Below are 11,380 nucleotides of genomic sequence, written 5' to 3' on the forward strand. Positions count from 1 at the left end.
ACGGGGCAGAGGAGAAAGAAGCAGGAAGAGATGAGAAAACTGACAATTTTTTTGAAGTGTTTTCTTATATAGAACAACCTTTAGTACCGGTTGGAGCCACCAACCGGTACTAAAGGTCTGTTTTGGCCAGGCCAAGCGGCGGGAACGGCACCCCTTTAGTACCGGGTGGTGGCTCCAACTGGTACTAAAGACCCCCCCTTTAGTACCGGTTGGAGCCACGACCCGGTACTAAAGGGTGTGTGCTGCCAGGCAAGGGGCGCAAAAGTTTAGTCCCACCTCGCTAGCCGAGGGGCACTCGCACCTGCTTATAAGCCCCGCCGTCGCTGCTGTCTCGACCTCCTCTCTTAAGCAGGCCTTCTGGGTCTACCTCTTCTGCGATGCCCTGTTGGGCCTACTGGGCTAGCGGGCCTGCATCCTGGCCCAACTAGAATTTGGGTTTCTAGTCGTATGCAGGCCGCTGTGGCCCAGTAGGTGGGCTTTTTTTCTTATTTTTTTGCTCTATTTATTTTTGTTTTATTTATTTTAGAGTTGTTTTTTTGCTGTATTTAGAGTTTTTTTTGTGAATATTTTTGCTTTAGGTACAAAAAATTACAAACTTTCTGTTAGTACCGGTAGTTTATAAATTTGAATAGTTTAAATTTTGAATTATTTGAAATTTGTGTGAATCACTAGTTTGTGAATAACTTAACTTTGAAAATAGATTTTTCAGTGATTCTTTTTTCTTATGTTTAATATTAGTGTGTTTTATCATTATATTCAATTTGGTAATGCTTAGGTTATTTAAAAAATGAAATGCCTTTGTAACGGATGAGTTTTCGTCCAAAACCCTGATACTTCGAAAGAGATTGTCCATTTTATACACGAAGTGCATCCAGTTTTTGCGGTAACCTTCTCTACTTTTTTGCACATGCTATGTGGGTGAAATTATGATACCATGCCAACTTTCAACCTTTTCTGAGTTCATTTGAAATGCTTTTCAATTTCAGGGTCATTTAGCTGGAAAAAATCAATAAATGCATGAAAGAATTTGCTTGCACATAAAGTTTCTTCGCGTTTCAAATGCCAAAACACATAACTAGCTACCCTAACTATTACAGAGATTCCCTCCTGGGTGTGAAACACAGAAGAAAGTGATGATAGTGAAGCTGATCACATCCCAGATCTTTGGGTGTGAAACTTTTTCTTCGCGTGTGTCCCTTTGCGCCGTAGCCATGGAAAATCTTCATCATTTAACTGGATGCTCGGGTCAATATTCACTGTGAATGGAGCAATTTCATCAAACTTTTCATAATCTCCTGACATGTCTTGTCATCCACTCCCACGATGTTTCTCTTCCCAGAAAGAACGATGTGCCGCTTTGGCTCATCGTACGATGCATTCGCTTCCTTATCTTTTCTTTTTCTCGGCTTGGTAGACATGTTCTTCACATAGAAAATCTGTACCATATCATTGGCTAGGACGAATGGTTTGTCTGCATACGCAAGATTGTTGAGATCCACTGTTGTCATTCCGTACTGCGGGTCTTCCGTTACCCCGCCTCGTGTCATATTGACCCATTTGCACCGAAACAAAGGGACCTTCAAACCACGTCGATAGTCAAGTTCCCATATGTCCTGTATATAACCATAATATGTTTCCTTTCCCGTCTTGGTTTCTGCATCAAAGCGGACACCACTGTTTTGGTTGGTGCTCTTCTTATCTTGGGCGATCGTGTAAAATGTATTACCATATATCTCGTACCCTTTGAAAGTCATTATATTCGAAGATGGTAACTGGGACAGCAAGTACAGGTCATCTTCAATAGAGGCGTCATGCATGGTACGTGTCTGCAACCAGCTGGCGAAACTCCTGGTTTGTTCATGTGTAATCCAGTCATCAGACCGCTCTGGGTGTTTGGAGCGTAGCAAATTATTGTGTTCATCCATATATGGAGCCACCAAGGCGGAATTCTATAGAACTGTGTAGTGTGCTTTAGTGAGAGAATGTCCGTCCATACATATTATTTGTTCCCCTCCTAGCGTGCCTTTTCCATCCAGTCTGCCCTTATGCCGCGATTCAGGAATACCAATCGGCTTAAGGTCAGGAATAAAGTCAATACAAAACTCAATGACCTCCTCATTTTCATGGCCCTTGGAGATGCTTCCTTCTGGCCTAGCACGGTTATGAACATATTTCTTTAAGACTCCCATGAACCTATCAAAGGGGAACATATTGTGTAGAAATACAGGACCCAAAACGTTAATCTCTTCACATAGCTGAACTAGGACGTGCGTCATGATGTTGAAGAAGGATGGTGGGAACACCAACTCGAAACTGACAAGACATTGCACCAAATAATTCTCTAACCTTGGTATGATTTCTGGATCGATTATCTTCTGAGAGATTGCATTGAGGAATGCACATAGCTTCACAATGGCTAATTGAACGTTTTCCGGTAGAAGCCCCCTCAATGCAACCGGAAGCAGTTGCGTCATAATCACGTGGCAGTCATGAGACTTTAGGTTCTGGAACTTTTTCTCTGCCATGTTTATTATTCCCCTTATATTCGACAAGAAGCCAGACGGTACCTTAGTACTGAGCAGGCGTTCAAAGAATATTTCCTTCTCTTCTTTGGTAAGAGCGTAGCTTGCATGACCCTGATGTATGCCGTCTTTTCCGTGCATACGTTGCTGGTCCTCCCGTGCCTCAGGTGTATCTTTTGTCTTCCCATACACGTCCAAGAAGCCAAGCAGGTTCACACAAAGATTCTTAGTCATGTGCATCACGTCGATTGCGGAGCGGACCTCTAGGTCTTTCCAATAGGGCAGATCCCAAAATATAGATTTCTTCTTCCACATGGGTGCGCGCCCGTCAGCGTCATTCGGAACAGGTTGTCCACCAGGACCCTTTCCAAAGACCACCTTCAAATTCTTGACCATATCATGTACATCAGCACCAGTACGGTGGCGAGGCTTCGTCCGGTGATCCGCCTCACCTTTGAAATGCTTGCCTTTCTTTCTTACGGGATGCCTGCTCGGAAGAAATCGACGATGTCCCAGGTACACATTCTTCTTACAATTAGCCAAATATATACTATTGGTATCGTCCAAACAGTGCGTGCATGCGTGGTATCCCTTGTTTGTCTGTCCTGAAAGGTTACTGAGAGCAGACCAATCATTGATGGTCACGAACAACAACGCCTTTAGGTCAAATTCTTCCCCCATGCGCTCATCCCACGCACGTACACCTATTCCATTCCACAGTTGTAAGAGTTCTTCAACTAATGGCCTTAGGTACACATCAATGTCGTTGCTGGATTTCTTAGGGCCTTGGATGAGCACTGGCATCATAATGAACTTTCGCTTCATGCACAACCAAGGAGGAAGGTTATACAAACATAGAGTCACAGGCCAGGTGCTATGGTTGCTACTCTGCTCCCCAAAAGGATTAATGCCATCTGCGCTTAGACCAAACCATACGTTCCTTGCGTCATCTACAAACTCCTTCCCGTACTTTCTTTCGATTTTTCTCCACTGCGACCCGTCGGCGGGTACTCTCAACTTTCCGTCTTTCTTACGGTCTTCTCTGTTCCATCGCATCGCCTTGGCATGCTCTTTGTTTTGGAACAAACGTTTCAACCGTGGTATTATAGGAGCATACCACATCACCTTGGCAGGAATCTTCTTCCTGGGGCGCTCGCCCTCGACATCACCAGGGTCATCGCGGCTGATCTTATAGCGCAATGCACCGCATACCGGGCAAGCGTTCAAATCCTCGTACTCACCGTGGTAGAGGATGCAATCATTAGGGCATGCATGTATCTTCTGCACCTCTAACCCTAGAGGGCAGACAGCCTTCTTTGCTTCGTACATACTCTCGGGCAATTCGTTGTCCTTTGGAAGCATATTCTTTATCATTACCAACAACTTTCCAAATCCCTTGTCAGATACACCATTCTCAGCCTTCCATTGTAGCAATTCCAGTGTGGTGCTCAGCTTTTTCTTGTCACCTACGCAATTCGGGTACAACAATTTTTTGTGATCCTCTAACATGCGCTGCAACTTCTTCTTCTCCAAATCACTTGCGCAGTTTCTCTTTGCATCGGCAATGGCCTGACCTAGATCATTAACGGGCTCATCCGATGCCTCTTCTTCAGCTTCTTCCCGCATTACCGGCTCAGCTTCTTCCCTCATTATTGTATCATCGTATTCAGGGAACCCATGGCCAGGATAGCTGTCGCCGTCCTATTCTTCTTCATTGTCTTCCATCATAACCCCTCTTTCTCCATGCTTGGTCCAAACATTATAGTGGGGCATGAAACCAGACTCAAACAGGTGGACGTGAATGGTTCTTGACGTAGAGTAATTGTGACCATTCTTACAACTAGCACATGGACAAGGCATAAAACCATCCGCCCGCCTGTTTGCCTCAGCCGCAAGCAGAAAAGTACGCACGCCATTAATGAACTCGGGACATCATCGAGCATCGTACATCCATTGCCGGCTCATCTTCAATACACAGCACCGAAAACACCAAATTAATACAATACATAAAGTTCATACATAAAGATCATACAACACTTAAATGCAACAAACAAATAACTCTCTAGCTAAAGAATTTAAATGCAACAACAAATGCGATCAAGATCGCAACTAAGGTAACAATTGATCCAACAACATAATGATACCAAGCCTCACTATGAATGGCATATTTTCTAATCTTTCTAATCTTCAAGCGCATTTTCTCCATCTTAATCTTGTGATCATCGACGACATCGACAACATGCAACTCCAATTCCATCTTCTTCCCCTCAATTCTTTTCAATTTTCCCTTCAAATCCTCGTTTTCTCTTTCAACTAAATTTAACCTCTCGACAATAGGGTCGGTTGGAATTTCTGGTTCAACTACCTCCTACGTACAAATATCTATGTCATCTTGATGGGCATAATTTGTCATAAACACGAAATGCAATGAATAGTTTTAAAAGAGAATATACCACATCCGAATCATAACCCGGACGAGGGCCGACGGGGACGGATATCAAAACCATGGCACTATGTATAACAAACAACGTATGGGTAAGATAATTATACGAGTAACTATATATCCAAATCACACAAACATCAATTTTTTATATAAAACTTCATGAACAAGAGGCTCACCACAAGGTGGTGCCGGCGACGGGACGTTGCGAGCGATCGACGGTGGTTACGACGGAGATTTAGAAGGTACTAAGTAAACCACACCTACATATGCAAACTAAGTGTTATTTTTGACCTCAAATTGCATATAAATCAAATACTAGCACATATATATAATTCCTCCCAAATTACTAAACTCAAAAATCAATCACTATATAAAGCATTGCACGAGCTAATCTAGCAATGAGAGATGAAAGGACAAAGTTGCTAACCTTTGTGATCATTTGAATGAATGGGGGCCTTCAAATCTTGACAAATTTTGGGCAAAATGTGTGATGAGCTTGAGAGGAAGAGGGAAAAGAACAGAGAGAAGAGGGGACTAATGTGCTTCACGTTTGACCCTTTTTCTACTAGTGATCGAAAACCAAGTCGTTGGAGTAGCATCTGCCACCCCGTCACTTTTGTAGTTTGGGCCCTTTGTCGCTTCTGCCTTTTTCGCTGTCATCTTTCTAGCTCTTACTCTTGTTGTCCTTGGCGCCACTCTTTTCATGCAGGAAACACTCACCTCCAATGGTCACCGATGTCCTAACACTAGTTCTCACAAATCTGTGGGATGCACTGACATAGGCCCGCATGATGGACTTTCGAAGTTGGGTTTCATAGTGCAATTGTAAGGCCCAAGCGTCAGGGCCAGCTCCTTGCCTTGGCTTTCCACTAAAACACTTCGAGCGGATTTTTTCTCGACTATATGAAATCAATATTGTAGTGTAGGCAGATAATGCAATACTAGATGCTTGCTATGGTTCAAACAGAGCTTCTTGATTCGAATGATTTTCTATAAATTTTGAAGGATTAGAATCCGATCTTTTTGTTTCTTTCTCTCTTTGTTTGTTTGTTTTGTATGATTGAACCCCTTAGGTTTTTTAATAATTCATGTGTGGTGCATTTCCTCATGATGATTCTTTTACGGGGACAGTGTGGCATGTGTAGTAAGCAACCTCTGCTTCACAAAAATGATTCTTGTAGGCTGGGGGACATTATAGCGAGTTTCTTTTCTAAGGGAACTATAGCAAGTGATCATTAAATTCATTAAAAAATTTAGTAGAAAGTTGATCATGGGTTGGAAAGAATAGCAACCTTTCGTCAAGTTTGAGTTGCTTACCACATGTGCCACGTGGTTTTTTTTTGAATAGGACTGAAAGTGTTGCTCCAATCCCGAGCACAAATGCAGCTGCACAAAGTATAAAATTCAAAAAAGAATAGCGATGTTTTTCCTGCTGAAAATTTAAAACATTTGTCGGTGTTCATTGGAAAATAATAAAAATTCAAAAACAGAACAGTGATTTTTTCTTGCGGAAAATTAAAATATGTCGATGCGCATTAAAAAATAAAATTATTTTTTAGCACCTGGCACGTGTATCGTTGTCGCCCAGAAAAAATATGGGAAAAAGAAATCGACACCTGAGAGATTCGAACTCTCGCGGGGAAACCCCATGTACTTAGCAGGCACACGCCTTAACCACTCGGCCAAAGTGTCAGCTGATAACTACTAGATCGCTGGACAGTACTTAGCTATAAAGACACCTATGATCGAGATGGAAATGCCACCGTACCACTGACGAGAAGGAAGTGAAGGGAGAAAGAACATCGACTGGTTCGAGTTTCAAGGAATACTTGCGAGAAGTGAATTGTCTAGAGGGGAAAGATGAATAGAGCCTTTGGATTTTTTTTCCCGGCCAATACGCAATGCTTGCGTATCTTGTTATTGATAGCAGAGATTACAGAAAGTACCACAGAGGGTACAACGCACTACACGATCGCAAGAAGACACAAGTATGGTGTCCTGAGTAGAGGGAAAAAGAGATGCCCATCCCGAACAAAGGACACATACAGTTAAACCTACCTAGCCCGGCCTTCGGCCACAGAAGGCAAGGAGACTAAATTCATAGAGGATATAATTGTATTGATTTCGTATTGTGACTGTTGATTTTTTTTATAAAGTCGGTCAAACTTTACGAAGTTTGACTATAAACATACCTTATATGCTGAGTAAACTCCGGAAGCTAATATAAGAGGTTCCAAAAAAACATGTTATGTTAAATTAGTTACGCAGGGAGTAAATTTTTTTTTACGGGAAGGCTCACTTTATTAATCAAATAATAGTTACATTGTCTGCTAACAGTTTAAAGATGAACTCGTGCGGGGCATCAACCCAAAGAGAAGGGTTATTTGCACGTCCCCATCTAGCCAACTCATTAAACCCATTAAGCTAGGCGTGAAAGGCGGCCAACTAGCTATGCCACGTGGCGCAAACTGGTTGACCGCAATGAAAAAGCTTTTGTGATATTATTTTTAGTTGAAGGTGAGTAATGTTTTAAGATATTTTGTTTCCTTTTTAGATGGAGATGATGACCCCATAAGTTTTTAAAAATGGAGGGCTAAGTAAAGTGGCGCTCGCTGGTAGGCTGCGTTGGTGATTTTTTACTTCTTTTTTTAGATGGAGATGGATTTTTAAAAAATATTTTTCTAAATGTAGGTGAGGACGACATGTATTTTTTAAATGAAAACATGCACATAACTTTCTCTCAAGCGGCGTCACCGGGTGGCGCCCCAACCACTAGTGAGCTACATAATTTGTCTCTCTACTACACTGCTCAATATTAACCCTCCCGAAATCTAGTAAAATACTATGACAATCATCAAGAACTGGCGTTGCCACCATAGAATACCATTTGTTGCATTTTATAGCATCCACCATCGTGTTGTTATCCGATCTCATCACCAGATTAGAGCATCCCGTATTTCTTGCTAGCTTCCGCTCCTCAAGCAAGGCAGCTGCTTCTGCTGTGAACACGCCAGCTACATGTTCCACTCTTGCCGTACATGTCGCTATAAAACTTCCCCGATGATCACGGATCACAGCTCCACATGAGCCTGCGTAGTCACCCTCGGTAAATGATGCATCAACATTTAAAATTCATCAGCTACGTAGGGAGTATCTTTTCTTTTACAATATAGTTGTTTTGTATCTCATTGTAATACTACTAGTTACGATTTGCTTCATCTCGAATAAGTGTCTTTGTTTTAATACAACCTCTTTTTTTAGGAGGGATCTAATGCAACCTCTACTAAATAAAAAACACTTTATTTGAGACCGGAGGGAGTATTTTTTTTCTACAATAATTATCATATTCGAAGATGTCCTTTGCTGTCTTTTCCTTCTTTCAGTTTGGGTTTTTTTCTGGAAGGAGAGAGAGAGAGAGCGAAAGCTCGCATTGAGTGTGAATCCAGGCCGTTGATGCGAAGCGTCGGGCCGCCGTTGGATAACTGGAGGGAATGTTTGCTTCGTCAGTCCTTTTGGCTTGATGGCTTCAGAATTCAGATGAGGTCCGTTGATACCCGGCAGACCGGTTGCCGGAGGAGGTGTGCTCCCGCCAGAGCCCATCCGCGCCCGCCTCAGCGTCCTCACGGCCGGCCTCCGCGCCGCGCCGCACACAGCCGTGCGGCCTTTGATCCGCACCCTACCGTCGTCGGAGCCGTCAGCGAAGGGCCCTTGGCCGATCTTTATTACTAGACTAGAAAGGGAGAAAGAAAATAGTCGTCGGAGCCGTCAGCCTACGCCGTGGCGCGGCGACTGCTGGCGCTGCCTCGTACACCGCCCGAGCGCGTCAACCTCCTCATCGAGCCCACCCCCTCTGCTCCTCCTCGCGATTTCCTACTTTGTTAAGTGCGAGACGACGAGTGGCCGGTGGGTACTGAGGTGTGTTCGATCAGGAGTTGCATTTGTGATTGGCACCCCCGGAGAAAATTTATGATTGCCAGAGAGTTTCTTCAGTTATTCCCCAGTTATTTGCTCTGGTTATTCCAAGTTATCTGAATTTTGCAGGCAATCGGTCACTTGTGTGCTCACTCTGGGTATCAGAGATCAACCAACCAGTGAGTGTTTGAGACTCCTCAACTTGCATTTTATATAACGGACACAAAAGCTTGGAATCCTGGGAGTTCGTTGTGAAGCAGTGATCAGTTTCCTCCGGATGATTCTTCAGCTGTAAGTTTGTGAGATGTGACTGCTATTGCTGTTCTGTAATATACTGCAAGTTTTTTTGGTATGCTCCTCCAGTAACCCTTTTTTGCTTTGAATAAGCTAGGCATAATGTAAATATTCGACCTACCTTGGGTTTAATTACCTTGCCACTTCTGGGACTTACAATGCAAAGTTGGTCGATCCATCGATAAGGCCTTCCTTTCATCTAAACAAATCTTGGGGTCGCTGTCGAAAAATATTTTTGATGATTTAGACCGTGTTGATTTTATTCAGCACAACCTGTTGAAATGCAGAGCAGGTGCTTAGAATCAGCAGTGAATTGAGATTAACAAACATTGCTAATACTATGCATGATTAAATAATAACCGACGTATATTCTTCATGCTCTTCGTAGCTGAAGATACATAGTTTTTTTGTAGATAATGTACTCAAGATACATACCCTGCATATAATTTTGGGTGATACAGAGCATCCCATATTGTGATGCAACACTACAGTTCAGGCATACAATGGCCTATACTCTTGTATTATGTAGCATCTACTCCCCTTGAGAACTTTCTGGCCTAAACCTTCTTCCGCCCCATCCACCCTCCATTTGGCAGTTGAAATATGTAGCGGCCACAATGTTGAGGTGGTAGTGGCGTGCGAGGTTCCTGCAGCTGAAGTTGTGCCGCATGTCCGGCGCAAAAACTGTCCCCCTACCTAGTTGCTGGAACAGCACAAATACCATCCGGTGGATGCCAGATCTTGGCTCCGGTCTTTCATAAACCACAAGCTCTTGGCCTGCAAGAGAACCATGTCATTAGTTAGTCATTAATCACTCAAGAATTTAAAGAGTAATTCCACGTATCTATATTGTTGAATTATGATAACTCAGTGCGCAAGTTCGGTTTTGTGCATGTGAAAAAAATAAATCAAGTATAAATGAAAGATAGGAAAAGGCGTTTCTGAAGTATACCACGGTTATAAGATCCCTGTGTTGTAGGCTGTACAATGGACTTGTCTTAAAGATTTCTTTTGGAAATATGCATGTCATTTTACGCATTGATAGTTATTATTTTTCTAGTATTAAGATTCCAATTGTTAATGATGACCCAACTTTGAAATAACTTTTACCTGATTTAAGTGATAGACCTATCTGTTAGTTCTATGGTAGGCAACAAGTTTGAGGCAATTTTTTTTTTGGGAATGTGAGGCAAAGAACTTAACAAGTGATACTTTCCACCTCCACAAATTCAGCTAAACCTGCAAAATCAAATGGCACAAATTGTTATGCAGAACATCATACCAAAGCTGACACCAGTTGTTCCAGGGATGTCTGACACCATCCTACATAGGAGTGGAGAATGAGATAAAATTATATAGGAAACACATATAAAGAATGTGGGGCAGAAAACAAATGGGTAGGGACTAGGGAGTCATATTGACGAGAATATAAACATGTTGCATTTAATTAATTTACCAGTGCAAATACTCCCTTAGTGTTGGGTGGCTTGGGCTTGGGGCATCTGGATCGACCAGCATCTTTTCGAGTCAAAGAGAAACCCAAACAAGTTAACATATACTGTAGTAATTATGTTTGAGTATGCTAAGAGTAAATTAATCACCTGCGATACCTTTTGTTTCTAAGAAATTCTTCACAACAATACTACTACTAAACGATGTGGGAGGGTTAGATAACTGAAGAAGTCGCGTGTACTGCCCACTGTAGTCCAGATAGAAGTTTACCAGGGTGTAGAGAAGTCTCATGTCATTGCCACCAACATCAACTCGCGGCTTGCTTACGACTGCGGATGGTCTCAGGTCAGCACCTCGCAGAAGTAGCCTGTTGTTGTAGCCTATGCTGAGTGGGACAGTTGATGTAAACGGATCCAACACATCATGTATAACCTGAGCCACAACCAAGGGATCCACTGCGGACGTATGCATGCTGGACGAGGGCAACCGCCTCTTTTTCTCCGCTATTCTGTTGACCTAGCTCTCCACGGACCGGCTGAAGAATTGTTGTTTCTATGCATCGACTACTTGTATGGCTCGCGATGAGGCTCTCAGGCTCTTGATATTTCATATTTGGACGTACTGTAGGTAACATGTTTGGGTTCTCATTGGAACTATCAAGTCATTCAAGTCATGACCCATCCCAAGTGATGAGAAAGAATATCTCCAGGAAGAAAGCGACTGGGGCGTCCTTGATAGTAGTAGTACCTTTGTACTT

The 11,380-nt window shown here is 42.8% G+C and overlaps 1 protein-coding gene and 1 non-coding gene across 2 annotated transcripts; both read right to left on the minus strand.

Moving 5' to 3' along the window:
* Positions 1-6,575: 6,575 nt before the first annotated feature.
* Positions 6,576-6,657, minus strand: TRNAS-GCU (transfer RNA serine (anticodon GCU)). The gene has a single exon. It is a non-coding gene; the product is annotated as a tRNA-Ser (tRNA).
* A 3,046-nt stretch (positions 6,658-9,703) lies between these two features.
* On the minus strand, positions 9,704-11,094 carry LOC123101842 (protein RICE FLOWERING LOCUS T 1-like). The gene is made up of 4 exons (XM_044523111.1): positions 10,894-11,094; positions 10,628-10,689; positions 10,454-10,494; positions 9,704-9,948 (listed from the first exon to the last, which is right to left on the minus strand). Exons 1-4 carry the CDS (start codon positions 11,092-11,094, stop codon positions 9,704-9,706), a joined length of 549 nt encoding a protein of 182 aa, XP_044379046.1.
* Positions 11,095-11,380: the final 286 nt, after the last annotated feature.

Source organism: Triticum aestivum, chromosome 5A (genome assembly GCF_018294505.1).
Source record: "Triticum aestivum cultivar Chinese Spring chromosome 5A, IWGSC CS RefSeq v2.1, whole genome shotgun sequence".
Taxonomy (NCBI): domain Eukaryota; kingdom Viridiplantae; phylum Streptophyta; class Magnoliopsida; order Poales; family Poaceae; genus Triticum; species Triticum aestivum.

Coding starts and splice junctions, on each gene's coding strand:
- LOC123101842 (XM_044523111.1), bottom strand. CDS start 11,094: ATGCATACGTCCGCAGTGGATCCCTTGGTTGTGGCTCAGGTTATACAT. Junction 10,495..10,627: donor CTAAGGGAGTATTTGCACTG/GTAAATTAATTA, acceptor ACTCCTATGTAG/GATGGTGTCAGACATCCCTG. Junction 9,949..10,453: donor AACAACTGGTGTCAGCTTTG/GTATGATGTTCT, acceptor GTTCTCTTGCAG/GCCAAGAGCTTGTGGTTTAT.